General features: G+C 37.1%; 1 protein-coding gene across 1 annotated transcript in view; it reads left to right on the forward strand.

Annotated features, from left to right (window-relative positions):
* Nucleotides 1–19,754, forward strand: part of GRM7 (glutamate metabotropic receptor 7) — a 782,386-nt gene that overhangs the window by 652,740 nt on the left and 109,892 nt on the right. Inside the window, exon 8 of the mRNA XM_063114276.1 lies at nucleotides 17,115–18,050. Within this exon, the coding sequence (XP_062970346.1) occupies nucleotides 17,115–18,050 (936 nt within the window). The remainder of the gene's footprint in view (nucleotides 1–17,114; nucleotides 18,051–19,754) is intronic.

A 19,754-nucleotide genomic window follows, 5' to 3' on the forward strand; every position in this document is an offset into this window, starting at 1 on the left:
GACCTTCATCCTCATCTCCATCCCTGAATCTAGCGCCTTCGTTCTTTCTTGCAATTGCTGAAGCTCCTCCCTTCCTGAAAGCTTTTTCCCCACTTTGTCCTAATTAAGAACTCATATTCATCCAAAGAGACTCTGCTCCAATTTTCTAGAAAAGATTAAGGACCAACTGAGCCGCACCTGTATCTTCAATTACAGAACACCAAGATCCTATTGAGGGAAAGGAAATAGGTTTCTCATATCTGTATTTTCATTATTTAACTCAGTGCATGAAACAGTGAATGGCCTTTGAATAAGAAATAGGGGAAATACAAGGTGATGTTAGAGGATGGTGAAAAGATCTTACGTCTACTTCAAAATTGTGGCATAAAAGGTTCTTCCAGGACATCGTAGTCCTCGGAGTACTGTATACATTTTGCTTGATGAAAAAATATTTCCAAATCCTTTTAGTCATCCAACAGTCTTGAAAAGATAATATGGGTCAAACAAACATTTTCAATTTGTCTCACTGTTTGGAATTTAATCTAACTTCTCAATGCAAAAATAAGCAAATATGCATGTTTGGCTTAGAGGCCACTTCTCTCCTAGCTTTGTGGACTTATACGTTTGTGAGAGAGTAGACTCCATTCCTTAAATAGTCTAAGTGATTTCTTTTTTTACATACACATGTGAAAACAGGCATCAATATTAACACACATACAGCTCAATAGCCTTCTGTAAAACTACATAGAATATGGGACAGGATTCAGTGGCAGTAGGTGGCTACTTATTTAGACATTGAATGAAGAATAGCATATAACCTTTTACCCAAAAATGTCACTATCACATCCTCTGAACTGGCAACCAAGCCAGAAATTTCAACTATTTGAGTTTTGTTTCCTTGGATTATCTGTTAAAGAGCTATCTAATTCATCATTGCTTTAAAAACAGTACGTTGGGCTCATGCTTACTTAGTAGGGAGCACAGACCAATTTCCCTGTAAGATGAAGGCTGACTTTTTAGTTGGGTTTTCCAGATGTTCATCAAGAGGAAGCATCTGGCTCAGTCTTGCTAACCTGAGTAGGGGAGAGGATGTGCCCGTTGGCAGGAGCTGCGTGAACAAGCAGCCTGGAGGCAGCGAGCAAGAAAAAGCTGAAATCCACATAAAATAATAGTTTATTCGTCCTCTCATAATAAAAAAAAATAAAGAAAAAATAAAAATATTAATTTTAAGTGACTATCACTATTTTAAAATACTCTGCTATATATATAATCATATTTGATTCTCCTATAACTCCACTTTACTGGTGAGGAAATTACCTCACAAAAGTTAAGTGACTTCCCCAAGCACTGAGAGAGTTGACAACCCATTTCACGTTCTCTGACTTTTTCATGACTCCACAGGTTATACTAGCCCAAGAAGAAAAAAGAACTGAAAGAAGATGCTAGAATTCCAAAGTGTTAATTAGGCTATGTCACTGTTTACCACTGTGTTGTTGGAGGGATACGGATTATGCAGGATGTTGAGATGGTAGATATCACAGGAAAGGAAAGAATGGTTTGTTCTGCACTCAAATGAATTAAAAAGCAATGGATTAAATCAAAAAGGCATAGCTTCTCCTTAAAAGCAAAATGTCTCAAGGTCTTTAATAAACCAATATGCATCATTGCTCCCACAATGTATTTATAGACTGGTTTCTTTTTCTCAAAAGATTATGTTGCAGGGCTAGTATTCATTAGAATGAAAGGTGGGATGACTACCCTAAATCATCTGTATAAAAACAGTTTCTATTCTCTAGTTCAGAAAAAGGAAGCAGGAGATTCAGAGACTTAGAAAATGGAGAGGAAGGAGAAAAAAAAAAAAGAAACAGAAAAAGAAAATAAAAAAACCCTTCTTGTCTGAGAAGGTAAACTGACTGATCAGCATTCTTCTCCACTTACCTAGCAGAGAGCATGACTCACCCCAGGTGAGTGGGTGAAAAGCAATTAGCAAGTTGTCTTGAGTGTGAAAACCTAAGATGAATGGCTGAGCAGAAGATTTAGTATCAGTGATATGAGGACTTCTATTGTTCTTGCTTGTATAGTTTGTCATATATAAAGCAAGTCAGATTCGGGAGGCTCAAACAAAAGGAAAAAAATCAAAGTTTTTCAAGGGCATAAAAGAAAGCATTTTTTTTTTCCTTAAGGATTTACCCTTTCATGTCCTAATTCTGAAAGTTCTTCCTTGGACGGAATCTACCCCGGGTTCCACATCACCTTTTCGGTTCTGTAGGGGATTAAAAAAATAGATAGTGGTCCTAGTTTTGAAAGTATAAGTAGAAGGGGGAGAAGAAGAATAGCACAGATAAAATGCTAAGAGATTTCAAACAAGAAAGAGGCCACTTCTAGCTTGGAGGCACCAGGGAAGATTTGGACATTTATGCAAGTTGCTGAAAAATTAGGATGAAAGAATGACAGCTGAAAGGATAAGAGTAAGTAAAATAATGCAAATGGGAACGCATCAGGTAGTAAAGGAAAGCTTAAACTGCCCTTTGGTAGAAGACTATGGAGGTCTGGGGGGTAGAGGCAGATGAGGCTGAAGTGGAGGACCAGTACTGAAATGAGATGAATGCCCTGTCTCAGGTGGGTCACGGAGACTCATTCATTATTTGAATCCAGGGTGCAGCAGAACCCACACTTGCCTTTCAAAAAGGCACCCTGGCAACTTCAGACAAACAGCCCTTGTGAGCCACTGCTCTTAGGCACAGGATGGACATTAGGAAACTACATGCATGGTCTCTGCCTCATGGGCTCACATCTGAGCAGAGGGACATGTACAGAGAACACTCGCAGATATTTAATTTTAGATAATCACTGCTGTGAAGAGAAATAAAGAGTAAAGAAATAAGATACAAAAGTGAAGACCTAAAGTCAGAGAGAGCAGTCAAGAGGACACAATAATGATAATAGATGATGGCATTGGAGACAGAAAGCAAAGGGGTTTGTGGGAGAAGATTGGGACAAATTTTTTGATTGTTACTTTTGAGGGGAGCAAGGAGTAGAGGGGAGTCAAAGATGACTGTATTGTCACTAATAATTTCAATAGACAGGACTCATTAAGATGTTACTGTGTGTCATACATTTATTTTCTCAGTAAGTCTAGGAGGTAATCATTACTATCCCCATTTCATAGATGAAAAACATGAGGTCAGAGAGCTCACATAACTTGGCCAAGCTCACTCTGCTATGATGTGAACCCATGTCTATTTGATTCCAATGCTCAGGTTATTCACTACTCTGGTATACCAAGACAGATTGGAGTGTTTGTGGAAAGATCTAGAGAAAGGGAAGGAAGATGATGTGTTTAGTTTTAGGTGTGCAGAGTCTGAAATTCCACTAAGACATTAAATGCTGGTGACATTAGACTGGGACAATTAGAGCCTAAGAGAGAGAAGAGAACTGGGAATGCCCATCTTAAAATTCTTTGCATGGATTAAGTTGATCACTAGAGTCATAAGAAATTCTAAGGATAATTAATTATTATTTAGCTAGCTACTGTGTCTCAGGCACCACACTGATTCCTTACGCATGTCTTCTTAATTAGTCTTTATAACAAATAAGCTCAGGAAACTGAAACTTCGCACTATCTACTTGCCTGTGGTCGTTCTGTCTGGAGATGGTGGAGCCAGTCTTTGAACCTAGAAAAATCTGACTTTCTAGCAGATGCTCTTTCTATTTCGGGCTGTAGCTAAGCTTACCAAAGGAGAAAGAGTGTTCAGAAACAGTCAGGGTCCTATTGAAATCAAGTTCTGTCCTTGGCTGTGGATTGCACATGACCTGTGTTCCTCCTGCTCCATAGTGTGCTAATTGTGTTTGCTTTTTATCTACCTAGCAATTGAGTGTGCCGTATTTAATTCCCTCTTCTCTCAAGAAAATGCCAAGGGCATTTCAACTTTTACTGATGCATATTAAATGACTAGAAAACAGATGAGAATCACATAAATAATTATAGATCCTCTCATCATTTCTAACTACAGTTAAACTCAAATTTTGACTGGGGAAAAATCACTTCTATAGGAGTGGTCAGGCTATTCTTTCCATTACACCATAATTTATTTATTCAATCCAATAATGCTTTTGAGCCCCCTCTCAGATATTGAGTTTTCAATAGTGGGTAAAGAGGGTGGAGGTTCTGATTTCATGGAGCTTACATCTTGGCTAGAGAGTTAGACTTTAACCAAGTCACATATTTGTATAATTACAAATTATGTTAAGTGCCATGAAGAAGGATCTTTGGGAGTTTATAGAAGAAGAATGCAGTCCAGTGGGTGTAGGCACTTCCTGAGCAACAATCTGGTAAACTGAAGAGTTGTGCGGCAGCATATTGGAACGCAAAAGCCACTATAGGGCAGGAAACTTCATAGAAGTCAGAGAAAGCCAGTAGAGTGAAGGCGCTTGATGGGTGTCTCTGACAGATTATGCAGTGTCATTGAGGAGGTTTAAGAGCAATGAGAATCATTGAAGAGATGAAGCCAAAGAGTGACATGATTAGATATGTGCACATTAACAAGATCATTCCGGCTGTCGTGTAGATATCAGGTTCAGGAGGGGCTCGTGGGAAATGCAGGTGAGGAAACTCCACAGAAAGCTTTTGCTGAAGAGGGTGGGATAGCAAAGATGAGAAAAGAGGATTCAACCCTCTAAGGCACTAATTTTTGTCTATTTTGTTCCTGGCAACTAAAACAGGGTCCGGAACACAGTAAGGATTTAATAGATACTTATTTTTTAATGAAATAATCAATTTAAGTGATTGCTAGAGAAAAAGCTGACATAAGCTTTTGGTAATTTAGATATGGTGGCAAGGGAAAGGGAGATGTCCAAGATAACACCTAAGTTCTGGTTTATTGATAGATAAAGCTGACATGCACTTGGGATTTATATTTCTCTTTTTGTTTGTTTGTTTGCTTGTTTTTTTAGGTCTAAGTCAGCTACTTTTTTCTGACAAGGTAGTAAATATTTTAGGCTTTTCTGGCCATGTATTTTCAATTACTCAATTTTACCATCATTAGTAGAAAAGCAGCTATAGACAATATATAAATGAATGAGTGGGTACGTGTTCCAATTAAATTTTATTTCCAAAACAGGCAGTGGGGAAGATCTGACCCATAGTTTGCCAGCCCCTTGTGCAGATCATGAGTCCAGTTTTGAACAAGTTTAATTTGATGTATTTTTGAGGCATACAGGTAAATTATGTTTACATTATACATTATTCCTAAATCTAGACTTAAGAAAAACTATTTTCAAATGTATTTAATAATTAGAACAAGATTCAATATCTATCTTTGATTAGTAAATATTTTTTAGAGAACTGTGTCCCCAAAGGGAGAAAAAATAAGAGAACATTTGTAGTCAGCACGTACGAGCAAATTGTCCATAAGGAGGTGGCTCCTCTAGTGGCAGTATTGCTGCAGAAAGTGATAGTTGACTGGTTTCAGCAGATGCACATTATTTGGCCATCTGAATGTATGGTATTTCTAAAAAGACATCGAAGTTGTAAAAAATCTTGAGATTCCACATAAGGCTATTCTAATTCTTTCGAAAACAAGAAAAAAATTTAAAAAGGAAGTTCCAAAACCAAGTAAAATTGTCCTCTTTTAGTTAGGGGTGTAGAAAGCTTTCATAAAGAGAGACCTAGATTTAAATTTGAGAAAGACTGTTCAATTAATCTGGGAACTTTGAATTATACACACTTAAACCCACTCCATCGCCCCTTATTCTTCAGGAAAGTACAAGCATTGAAACAGCAAATACAGATAATTTAGGTAAAACTACAATGAAATCTGGGATTTTTTTGTTTTTTGGGTTTTTTTGGTGGCTGGTCCATGCAGAGATCGAACCCTAGGCCTTGGAGTTATCAGCGCCATGTTCTAACCAGCTGAGCTAACCGACCAGCCCTGTTCTTGACGTATGATTTAACAGATCTGTATTCCTTCAGACTTGGTTGTTTGGGGGGGAAGAAGTGTTTCTGACACCCACCCCCTTCATTTGTTTACTTTATGTTCTTGGTTTCTGTAGGTACTTTAAGCTGTTTGACCAATGATACCACGAAATTTAAGTCCAGATATCTTCCTGACTCTGCCAATTTGCAATTCTGCTATGATATTGCATGTTCCCATTAAATCATAATAGAGTATAACTAAGCAATTTAGGTGACCCATTCAGACTTTTAGTGAGAGATAGTGAATCACAGAGTCGAGAAAAGAAAAGACCAAAGGGTTACTTCCTTTTATAGTCACTAAATTCATAACAGAACGAAGATTTTCTTTTGTATCTTAGCCCTTTGGAGAGCTTAGATCAGTGGTTCCCAAATTTGTCTGCATACCGAAATCACCTGGGGAACTTTAAAACACACCAATGCCTATTTCTCACTCCCAGAGATTGTAATTTAATTGGTCTAGGGTATGGTCCAGGTTTAGGAATTTTTAGAATATCCCCAAGCAATTCAAATGTGCAAGCAGGTTTGGACCTTCTGGCTTAATTCAAAGTCCTGTCTTAGTAACATCACAAAATCTTTCTCATTTTGGCCCCCCAGGGGCCTTACAGGGAGAGGAAGTTCTGAATCCTTCCCTGAATACCCAGGGTCTACCTCAGTTCAAAAACATACCTAATAATACTGTGCAACCCTTTCTTCCTAGATTATGGGGGGGAAAAGGATGATTGCTATAATTACAAATTACAAATAAGTAGAATCTGAATTAATGAGTGTTTTTATTGTAATATAGAAGTCCTCAAAGTCTGTTCACACTCTAGACATGATGTTTAAAAATAGGAGCTCAGTTAAAAGAGACATTGAAGTTTTGCAGAATCCCTGTCAAGCTCTCGCTAGCCCTTTCCCCTCACCCACACCTCACCAGAATCGAAACCTGGCTTTTTCCTAATATTTACAATTCAACGTTCTTGTGCACTTTTCCTTAAAAAGCTTTTTTTTTCATAAATTAGACAGGAGAAATGTATTTTAATGAACAAATGACATTTTAATAAGAAAGCTCTTTTGAAATTAGCTCATTCTATTAAGGTTCTAATAAGTAACAATAATATTGCAAAGAATTATACAATAAAAACACCAGCCAGTTTGGTCCACAGAGTGAGCTTTAGAAATATGCAAATAAGATTTCAGCAAAAAAAAAAAAAAAAATCCCTGTAGTGGCAACATTTTCTTTTAGATAGAAAGTGTCTGTGTGGTAAAAGGAACAGATCTCTTCTAGGTAAAAATGAATGCACCCAACCCTGTTTATAAGAATTCTATCTCTGTTTGATTTTCGTTTTTGGCAGTGACGGCAACTAATTTGGTTTTATTTTAAAATTTCAGTGGTTATAAATTCTGAAAATTCCCTTGCAGTAGTTCTCTCTCTACTAGAGCCAGACCCCCAATTTTTTTTTTTTTTTTCGCCAAACACGTGTGCTAGAGCACTTTAGCTGGCAGTGCATTTTCACCGTTTGTGTTTGAGCCAGAAGCAATATAGTCAAAGCTGGTTTTCTGAATCCAGTATTTTACCATTCATTCCTCTGAGCATTCTCAGGAGACAAAGACAAGTGTTTCTGACCATGTGTGACTCTAAACTCCCCTTTTCTTCTAGAGTTACCTACTATCCATGCAAGAACTTGAATTATTGACAAATTGTCTAACAGTCTGAGAAGGTCTGCATGTACCAAATGCAGAAGTGAAAAAGAATGTAGTAGTTAGAATGCTTGACTGCAATTAATAGACTGCCCATGAAAAATTGGTTAGCCATTGAGGAAAGCTTATCATTTTATGTTCAAAATTCCTAGGTACAATGGTACAGGTGTTAGGTAATTTGGTTACATAATTATGCCATCAAAGACACAAATTCTTTCTATCTGACTTTTTTCACTATCCTTAGCTAATGGTCTGTTCCTTAGGCTTGTCTCTTCATGGATGCTGCAGCTCCAAACATCATGTTTGTGCGCATGATAGGTCAAAGTCTGAAGATAGCATACCTCTTATTTGTATCGCTTTTTTAAAAAATGGAGAACACTTTCCTAGGAATCCACAACAGGCTTATTCTTGCTTTCATTGGCCAGAACTGCATAATTTGCTCTTACTTAAACCATTGATCCAGCTATCTATGCAATTGGTGTGCCATGTATGGCGTTAATTGATGGAACTAAACATAAAGTTTTATTCTCTTGCCAAGATCTAGAATCTCAATGGCCATCACTCAAGAGCCAGCTACTGAGCAGATCAGGTATCAAATAACCATAAACTTCAGGTGTCCAGGAGGAAAATGCATCCTCATCAGGGAATGTAAACCTGCATCTTCTAGTGAAGAAGACAGTAAACATCCCAGAATTTTTCCTAATATTTATGCATGTTGAATTTGGCTCCCCAGTTAACTGCAAGACAGCTTCTATTGCAGAGTTCAGAAGAAACTTGAAATTTGCATTCCTACTAGCCTCTGGCAAAGTAAATTGATATTATACTTGATTTTTCAGAGTCCTAAATGATTATCCTCCCTTAAATAGATGCCCATGGGCATTTGCAGCTGATTGCTGCTTCTTATATAAGCAAGGCACTGTATCCGTGTAGATGGATATAGATATGCACAAATATCCATCACTTTAACAAAATTCCCACTTACTAGAGCTTTTAACAATTAGTTGGTACCTTCATGGGACACAGATTATATTTTCAATAATGGTTTTTGTTGGCAAAGCAAGTAAATTACGCTTTTGTTCATTTGGAGCAAGAGGCAACTTTGTTGGTTTAATATATACAATTAAATTGAATTGAAATCTACTTTACATGAAAATTGAAAACAAATTAAGGAATCAATCAATGTAATGTTTATGGTTACAACTCTTGTATATATTTGGACAAATTGGGGGGAAAAAGCTGTTGAGTATTGCCAGGCATTTTATTTTATTCCAAAGGGGGAAAAAAGTGAGCTGGCAACATTTGAAATTGGCTGTAAAATATCACATATAATGATAATTTGTTTTTATATCTGTATGAGCCCTACATTTATTCTCATAGATCAACTTTAATCATATGACACATCATTATCCATTAGTGTTGGCATCAGATGATCTCAAAGTTAGCTAATAAAATGTATTTATTGGTTTTTCATTAATCATTTCTAATAACCATGAATAGGATCTTTTAATTGACATTTGGAAACATTTTTATTAATAATAGTAATTTTTAGGTACCTACATTTCAAAATCTGGTATTTGTAAAGTTAATGCATATCTTTTTCTCTCTTATTACAAGTTATTTCTTTAATTTTATGACTTTGAGATAGCTTCCAGTGACTTACTGCCTCAGAAATGATGATGTTGAGAAAGAAATGATTATGTGTTATATTTAGATAGATTTATTAGTGCTGACTTCGAGCTCAGGCAAATGAGTTCATACTAGAGTCATCTGAAGATTCTTGAGTCTTTGGTTAAAATTTAAATTCAACCACTAGGAGATTATAAAGGTTTATAAAGTTTAACCCCTGAGCCATTTTTTTTTTCAGATTTTGGAAGTAGTTCACATTCAAATATTGATGGGAGATTTGCTACCTGATATGCTGTGTATTCTGTAGTAGCATAACACTAAAATTCCAATGAGCAATAAATTATTGTTTTCTTTCCCCCTTATCTCTTAAAATTATTCACTTAAAAAGAAGGCTTAGATTTTCCAGTATCTTTCTCATGTATTTTTTGGTTCACTTATATTAAAAATTCAAGTAGGAGGCTGATATGGCACTGGGGCCCAGTCTAAGGCCCCAGGGGGAAGGGAAGCACATACAGCCCAGCAGCTACCAAGGTGAGCTAAGACCTGCATGGCACCAGGGGCTCAGTCTATGGCCATGGAAAGCTGGAGTAGGAGCCAAGGTGGTATAATATAGACACTGCCAGACCTTCTGTCACCACAAGGACAGTTCACCACCACAGTAGCAGACAGGGCCATGCTACAGGCAACCTGCCACTCACTTGACTACATTAGTATAAGAAGAGTCACCAGTAGAGTCTGCAAATAGAGGAGCAAATCTTTATCCTCATAGCCAAACCCAGAGTAATAGAAGAAGCAAGTCCTCTACCAGATGACCAAACATCAACAAAAAAAAACTATAACTACAAACAAACAAGAAGACATTACACCACCAAAGGAATACAGTAATGCTCAAATTCTAGACCACATAGAACAGGAAATCCTTGAAATGTCTGAAAAGGAATTCCAAGCAGTGATCTTAAGAAAATTCAAAGAGATGAAAGAAGACTCAATAAGAGAACACAAGGAAACAAGAAAAAATATCCAGAATATGAAAAAGGAAATTACAGAGAGATTAATACCTTAAAAAAGAGTGTATCAGAACTCCTAGAAATGAAAGATTCACTCAGTGAAATAAAAAACACAACAGAGAGCTTGAGCAGTAGACTAGAACAAGAAGAAGAAAGAATTTCAGATTTCAAAGATGGTCGTTTTGAAATAACCCAGGCAGATGAAAAAAAAAGGAATAAAGAATTAAAAATAATGAGGAAAATCTAAGAGAAGTAGCAGACAACCTCAAGTGCTCTAACGTCCAAATTGTGTGTATTCCAGAAGGGGAGGAGAAAGGAAAAGGTTTTGAAAACCTATTCAAGGAAATAATAACAGAAAATTTCCCAGGTGTAGGGAGAGATGCAGACCTTCCGATCTAGGAAGCTCAAAGGTCCCCAAACAGATTCAATCCAAAAAGATCCTCTCCAAGACACATTATAGTCAAATTCACAAAGCTTAAAGACAAAGAGAGAATTCTACAAGCAGCAAGAGAAAAGTGTCAGGTCACTTATAGGGGAACCCCCATCAAACTAACATCAGACTTCTCAACTGAAACCCTACAGGCCATGAGAAAGTGGAAAGATATATTCAAAACACTAAAAGAAAAAAAAATGCCAGCCAAGAATTCTGTATCGAGCAAGGCTCTCCTTTAGAAATGAGGGAGAAATAGTATATTTCCTAGACAAACAAAAATTGTGGGAGTTCACCACCACATGACCAGTCCTGCAAGAAATTCTCAAGGGAATCCATCTGGAATCTGAATAATGGTGACCACTATCATGAATACACAAGAAAGAGCAAAACCTGATGTTAAAACAAAAATGTCATTGACAAAGAGAAAGAAGCTAAATCATACCATCTCAAATTTCTAACTAACATTGAAGAAGAGAAATAAAAGGGAGTGTTATGATCAAATGATATTTAAAACATCTAAACAAAAAGCAATTAAATGACAGGAATTAAACAATATCTGCCAATAACGAGCCTAAATGTGAATGGATTAAACTCCCCATTCAAAAGACACAGATTGACTGATGGATTAAAAAGCTAGACCCAAGTTATATAGTGTCTTCAAGAGACCCATCTCACTTGTAGAGACATACACAGACTAAAAGTGAAGGGATGAAAAATGATATATCGTGCAAATAGAAATCAAAAATGAGCAGGAATAGCTATTCTTATATTGGATAAAACAGACTTTAAACCAAAAATCATAAAAAGAGATAAAGAAGGCCACTATATAATGATAAAAGCATCTATCCAGCTAGAAGACATAATAATCATAAATATGTATGCACCCAATACTGGAGCACCCAGATATACAAAATAAATACTCTTAGACCTAAAGAAAGAAATAGGCCCTAATACATTAATAGTGGGTGACCTGAACACCCTTCTCTCAGTATGGGATAGATCTTCCAGGAAACAAATCTAGAAAGAGAGATAGGATTTAAACTACACCTTGGCCAACTGGACCTGGCAGATATATATTGAAAATTTCACCCAACAATTGAATATACTTTCTTCTCATCAGCATATGGAACATTCTCCAGGATAGACCACATATTAGGTCAAAAATCTAGTCTCAGCAATTAAAAAAAATTAAAATCATTCCAAGTATCTTTGCAGACCACAATGGACTAAAACTGGAAATTAATAACAAAAAAAACCCTGGAAACTATACAAATACATGGGAACTAAACAATAGGCTCCTGAATGACCTATGGGTCCAGGAAGAAATTAAACAGGAAATCAAAAAATTTCTTGAAACTAATGAAAATAAAGATACATTGTACAAAACCTGTGGGATACTGCAAAAGCAGTACTAAGAGGCAAATTCATTGCAATAAACGCTTAATCAAAAGAAGGGAAAGACTTCAAATAAACGACCTAATACTATGCCTCAAAGAACTTGAAAAACAACAACAATCCAATCCTAAAGGTAGTAGACAGAAAGAATAATTAAGATCAGAGCAGAACTAAATGAAATAGACCCCCCCAAAAAAATAGAAAAGATAACAAAACAAAAAATTGGTCTTTCGAGAAGATAAATAAAATAGACAAACTATTAGCTAGGTTAACAAAAAATAAGAAGAGAGAAGACCTAAATAACAAAATCAGAAATGAAAAGGGAGACATTACAACCAATACCACAAAAGTATGAAGAATCATTAGAGACTATTATAAACACTTGTACGACAATGTGAAAACCTGAAGGCTATGGATAAGTTTCTGGACACATACAAACTACCCAGACTGAACCAAGAAAAGATAGAAAAACTGAACAGCCAAAAACAAGCAATGAGATTGAAGTGGTAATCAGCAATCTTCCAACAAAGAAAAGCCCAGGTCTATATGGCTATACAGCTGAATTCTACCAAACCTTTAAAGAGGATTTAATACCAATTCCCTTCAAACTATTCCAGAAAATTGAAACAGAAGCCATTCTCCCAAACTCATTCTATGAGACCAATATAACACTGATATGAAAATGAGATAAAGACACAACAAAAAAAGAAAATTACATGCCAATATCCTTGATGAATATAGATGCAAAAATCTTAAACAAAATATTAGGAATCAGAATACAGAAATACATCAAAAAAATTATACACCATGATCAAGTGGGATTCATCCTAGGGATGCAAGGATGGTTCAATATACAACAGTCAACAAATGTGATACATCACATCAATAAAATCAAGGACAAAAACCATATGATTATCTCAATAGATGCTAAAAAAGCATTTGACAAAATCCAACATCCTTTCATGATAAAGACTCTCAACAAATTAGGTATAGAAGGAAAATATCTCAACACAATAAAAACCATCTATGACAAGCCCACCACCAGTATCATTCTGAATGGGGAAAAAACTGAAGGTTTTTTCCTTAAGAACAGGAACAAGACAAGGATGCCCACTCTCACCACTTCTATTTAACATAGTGCTGGAGGTACTAGTCAGAGCAATCAGGCAAGAGAAAGAAATGAAGGGCATCCAGGTTGGAAAAGATGAAGTCAAACTGTTCCTATTTGCAGATGATGTGAAACTATATATAGAAAAACCTAAAGACTGTCAAAAAACTTCTAGAGCTGGTTATTAATTTAAGTAATGTTGCAGGATACAAAATAAATGACCAAAAATCAGTTGCATTTATATTCTCCAGTAATGAATGAACAGAAAGAGAAACTAAGAAGTAAGCCCATGTACAACACTCACACAAAAAAGTAAAATACCTAGCAATCAATTTAACCAAGGAGGTGAAAGATCTCTGCAATGAGAACTATAAACTATTATTGAAAGAAATTAAAGAAGACACAAAAAAAGATGGAATGACAATCCATGCTCTTGGATTGGAAGAACTAACATTGTGAAAATGTCTGTACTACCCAAAGCAATCTACAGATTCAATTCAATCCCCATCAAAATACCAATGGCATTCTTTACAGAAATGGAAAAAACAGTCTTGACATTCATATGGGACAGAAAAAGACCCTAAATAGTGAAAGCAATCCTGAGCAAAATAATAATAATAATAATAAAATAAAACCAGAGGCATAACACTACCTGATTTCAAATTATACTACAAAGCTGTAGTAACCAAAACAGCATGGTACTGGCATAAAAATAGACACTCAGACCAGTGGAGCAGTATTCAGAACCCAGAAATCACTTCTCAGGCTTACAGCCATCTGATATTTGACAAAGGCAGCAAAAACATACATTGGGGAAAAGACTGCCTCTTCAATAAGTGGTGCTCAGAAAATTGGATATTCATATGCAGAAGAATGAAACTAGACATGTATCTCTCATCATATACTAAAATCAACTCAAAATGGATTGAAGACTTAAGTATAAGAAATGAAACTGTAAAATTACTAAGGGAAAATATAGGTGAAACACTTCAGGAACTAGATCTGGGCACAGACTTTATGAACATGAGCCTCAAAGCACAAGCAACAGAAGAAAAAATAAACAAATGGGATTATATCAAACTCAAAAGCTTCTGCACAGCAAAGGAAACAATCAACAGAGTGAAATGACAGCCTACAGAGTGGGAGAAAATTTTTGCACTAGCTTTGCGTCTGACAAGGGATTAATATCAAGCATATACATAGAACTCAAGCAGTTATACAGTAAAAAAACAAATAACTCAATTAAAAAATGGGCAAAGGAACTGAACAGACATTTTTCAAAGGAAGACATACAAATTGGCCAACAGGTACATGAAAAAAATGCTCAGCATCACTAGTCATCAGGGAAATGCAAATTAAAACCACATTGAGATATCACCTCACCTCAGTTAGACTGACTATAATCAAAAAGATGAAGAATAACAAATGCAAGTAAGGAAGTGGAGAGAAGGGAATCCTCCTATACTGTTGGTGGGACTGTAAATTAGTACAACCACTACAGAAAACAGTATGGCATTTTCTCAAACAACTGCATATGATCCCACAATCCTACTTTTGGGTATATACCCAAAGGAATGGAGATCATCATGTTGAAGGGATACCTATATTCCCATGTTTAGTGCAGCTCTGTTCACAATAGCCAAGATATGGAACCAACCAAAATGTCTATCAATGGGCAACTGGATAAAGAAACTGTGGTATATATACACCATGGAATACTACTCTGCCGTAAAAAGAATGAAATTCTCCCATTTGCAACAACACGGATGATCTTGGAGAAGCTTATGTTGAGTTTAATAAGCAAAGCACAGAGGGATAAATATCACACATCGTTACTCATAAACGGGAGCTAAAAGAGAAGGATGGAAGGAAAGAAAGACCACAGTGGTGTGTTGGACTTGCAGAGGGAGAGAACACACCTAGGGATACAAAGTGGAGTGGGGCAAAGGGGTTGGGGAAGGAGGTCAGCAATAATTGGGTGGAGGACATGGGGTATAATCACCATTTGTGGTAATAGGCATGCTGCCAGTATGGATCTGGCCATCACATCTTGGGCATGAGTGGTGACAATTTGCTTTGTACCCCATGAATATTTATAACCAAAAACAAAAAAATTCAATTAACCAGGTACAGGGAAAATCGGCCATATTTTTAAATTAGAATTTATTCTGTAATATGATCTACTGACTTAGTTGTTCGGGTTTTTTGTTGTTGTTGTTGCCATTTGTAGATACTGAAACTATGCATTTAGTGCATATATTGTTTAGGACTCTTGTTTGCCAGTAACAGAAATAAATTTTAAAGTGTTTTGGTATAGTTGAACTTACTGCCTTACATAATGGCATAGTCCAGGGAAATTTCTGCTTCAGGCATAGCTACATCCAGTAACTCAAACAGGCTCACCAGGAATCTTTTTCTCTCTACTCTGTTTTCCTTTTTGGTGGCTTCTTTCTCTGACAAACTCTTTTCTTGTAGCCATGAGCACCAGCAGCCTTATATCCTAAAAACTCCAAGTTCAGCAGAAACAATGATGTTTATGCTGTGTAATCTCAGTAAAAGTTATGACAATAAATTTCATGACTTTGGAAATAATGATCCCACCCTTGACTCAATCTCTATGGCTAGGAGGTTGGACACATCAAAGGGTAGTGCCTGGACAGTCTCCCTCAGCATCACTGAGGATCTTGTTAGAAATGCATGTTCTCAGGCCCCATCCCAGACCTAACGAATCAGAAAATCTGGGAGTGGGATTTAGCAAACTGAGCTGTTGCCAATCCTCCAAGTGATTCTGAAGCACACTTAAGTTTGAGAACCACCCTACTATACTAACTGGCCAGGTTATGTGCAACCCTGGAGCTTCAGTGTAAGTTCAACTCCACAGAAAGCATGTAGAAATCCAAGCACCTGATGTCGGGAAAGAGGAAGAGCAGATGCTGTGTGAGCAAAGAGGACAGATGCTCACTCACTACAATGAGATTTCAGTCCACTAGTAAGGCTTTACATTGTTTCTAACGTCCCAATTTCTCAGAATACCACTGGTGATGAGTTCTTCTCCAGAAAACCAATATTCTAATTAAGCAAATGCACTTCTGTTCTCCTGTAAGGTATAGTGTTTTAGTTTAAATTTCCTCTCCAAATAGGTGGATGGCCAATCTTGAAATGTTCCCAGACCATATTATTTTCTTATCAAATGCTTCTTGAACTTTTAGGATATAGTCTAGTACAATTAAAATCTTTAATAATGAGCTTTATTGTTCCTCTGTGATAAGTAAAAGAATATATTCACTTTGCTTCAAAAATTCTCAATGAAAATGGCAGTGATCCCTACAGAATTTTAGGGAAGGTGTCAGTACCACAGTAGTATCCAAAATAATTTAAAAAACAATTTTTATAAAAGCACCTAAAAAGGTACTTTTGTAAAAAAATAAATAAATATTATATAGAGTGTACTTTTTCACATTACTAAAGGTTTTTGTTGTTCTTGTTTTAACTTGATTTGGGACATTTGCACTTATTATCCAGGGGGAGGCAGTAGAGCTCACATCAGTGTTTCTTAGTTGATCTGCTCAGAGTCCTCTGGGCACTTGTTAAAAACACAGATGCCAAGGTTTTGTTTGTTTGTTTTGAGATATTCACATTTGGGAGGTCAGATATGGGAACAGGGAGAGTGTATTTTAAATTTTTGTCTCAGGGAATTCTTATAATCAAGCATGTTTGGAACACACTCTTTAATGGTGAAGAGTGAGGATGCTGGAGTGAGATGGCATAAGGTCAATTGCTGCTTGTCACTCTTACCAGCCAGGGGTAAGCTGTGTAACCTCACCAAGCCCCAATGTCAGCTGCTGCCTGCTGTTCTTTTTCTTTTCTCTTCAGTAATCTGCCTCTTCCACCTTCCTGTTTCTTATGCTGCAGATAGAGGACATGCAGTGGGGTAAAGGAGTCCGGGAGATCCCCCCCTCGGTGTGCACACTACCCTGTAAGCCCGGGCAAAGAAAGAAGACGCAAAAGGGAACCCCTTGTTGCTGGACCTGTGAGCCCTGCGATGGGTACCAGTACCAGTTTGATGAGATGACATGCCAGCATTGCCCCTACGACCAGCGACCCAATGAAAACCGAACCGGCTGCCAGGATATCCCCATCATCAAACTTGAGTGGCACTCCCCCTGGGCTGTTATCCCCGTCTTCCTGGCAATGTTGGGGATCATCGCCACCATTTTTGTCATGGTGACTTTCATCCGCTACAATGACACGCCCATCGTCCGGGCATCTGGGCGGGAACTCAGCTACGTTCTGTTGACGGGGATCTTTCTTTGCTATATCATCACTTTCCTAATGATAGCCAAACCTGATGTGGCGGTGTGCTCTTTCCGGAGAGTTTTCTTGGGTTTGGGTATGTGCATTAGTTATGCAGCTCTCTTGACCAAAACCAATAGGATTTATCGCATATTTGAACAGGGCAAGAAATCGGTGACAGCTCCCAGACTGATAAGCCCGACGTCTCAGCTGGCAATCACTTCCAGTTTAATATCAGTTCAGCTTCTAGGTGTTTTCATTTGGTTTGGTGTCGACCCGCCCAACATAATCATAGACTATGATGAACATAAGACAATGAACCCTGAGCAGGCCAGGGGAGTTCTCAAATGTGACATTACAGATCTCCAAATCATTTGCTCCTTGGGATATAGCATTCTTCTTATGGTCACATGTACTGTGTACGCCATCAAGACTCGGGGTGTACCAGAGAATTTTAACGAAGCCAAGCCCATTGGATTCACTATGTACACGACATGTATAGTATGGCTTGCCTTCATTCCAATTTTTTTTGGAACGGCACAATCAGCAGAAAAGGTAAGTGAAAATGCACATCACAACATACATTTTAAAACTGTGTTTGTTTTAGTAAGTATGAAACCAAATTGGTTGTATCAAGTAAGAAATTTTATATAGAGAGAATGATATTTCCAAGAGTAGAGAAGCCCTGGACTAAAGGGCATCAATGCTATAGAGTCTAAAACTGGCCGTGAACTGTGCCACATTCATTCTGCTAGAAACCAACTAGAAGTAAACTTCCTAAGCTAATCATATTTATTATAGAATTACTCAATTTAGCAAGAGATTATCCAGTATGAAATTATCTAGTCTATCCAAATTAGACTTTCCTATTCATTCATTCCCCTCCCCCTTTGCTTACACACATATTTCTTTGGGATGGCAGAAGAGGACCACAGTACCTTATCTTCCAGGTGGGAGCATGTGATGGTCACTACTGTCACCGATATAGATGTCCTCTCTCTCTTCTTGGTGGCTATGTAGGTCGTCACTGCCTTGGATCTAGTATGTGAGCTATACAACATATTGGAGTTGACCAGTTATATATGCACAAAATGTAGCCAGATGGGCTCATATAGAAGAGTTTGAGTCACCTTTCCACCCTAGGCTCCCTACAGGGTGATTGTATATTAATCACATCAAATGAGTCATCGTGAGACCACAGACTCAACTTTCCAGAAGAGGAAGGAACAGTATGTCAGATAGAGCAAATGTTATTAAGCTGTTTAAGGTTTTCACAATTAGAGGGTTAGAATATGTTAGTGCACATGCTTTCCCCAGGTAGTTACACGTTTCATGGATCTTTAATTTAGGCAAACTTATGGTGTTGATTTTGGGTATGATTCATACACGTGACTCCTGTACTCACCCATCCAGCTATAATTTTGTGTATATGCAATTGGACAACCCTAATATGTTGATTCTAATAAGATGTGGTGTCCTTCACAGGATGTAGCCAGCTCTGACAGGTTGGTACAACTGAGGTCAGAAATGAGACCTAGAGTTCTAGCTGACACACTCTACAGGAGAAAGCCTGGTTATAGCTTGATTAGATGTTAGGAAATTGGAGGTCTAGTCTAATCCCATGTTACTTAGTGTCCTAAATGAAGAAAATAAGGAATGAAATAGAAATGTCTAAAATTGAGAAAAGTCTGTGCTTCCAGAAATTAGTTGAATCTGATTTTTCATTGTTACCTCTGTTCTTTGTGTAATCATGTAATGGATTAATGGCATTTGACTGGTTTTCTCATCTGTTGAGCTCCTCAGTACAGCATAAAGAATATGCAGTGTTCTTATTGTCTTGCAAAATACCTGCTCTCATGAAAACTGAAAAGATGATTTTTATCTATATTGTGTAATTCAGAAGGTATAAGTTTGGAATGAGTTCTTTGTTTGGGGGGAGGTCAGTGAATATTTCATGAAACTATGCAGAACTCTAATACCAAGACAGTGAATGGTTCTGGATTATGGTTTTATTCATAAAGTATCTTAGAAGAAGTTCTAAAATATATACTCAATGAGCATAGATAGTATGTTTCCGATAGTATGTTTCAAATTCATAACACACATTTACCATCTGTGAAACCACTTTGAATTTTATTTTATTTTTTCTATCTATCCCTGAGCCAATGGGATAGTAAAACATGAGTTAGGGCAGTGAAATGCAATAGAGAGAAAACAATTAGATCTCCAAATGTATGTTGGTAAATTGATAGCCATTGA

This window comes from Cynocephalus volans, chromosome 11 (assembly GCF_027409185.1).
Source record: "Cynocephalus volans isolate mCynVol1 chromosome 11, mCynVol1.pri, whole genome shotgun sequence".
In the NCBI taxonomy this organism is placed as follows: domain Eukaryota; kingdom Metazoa; phylum Chordata; class Mammalia; order Dermoptera; family Cynocephalidae; genus Cynocephalus; species Cynocephalus volans.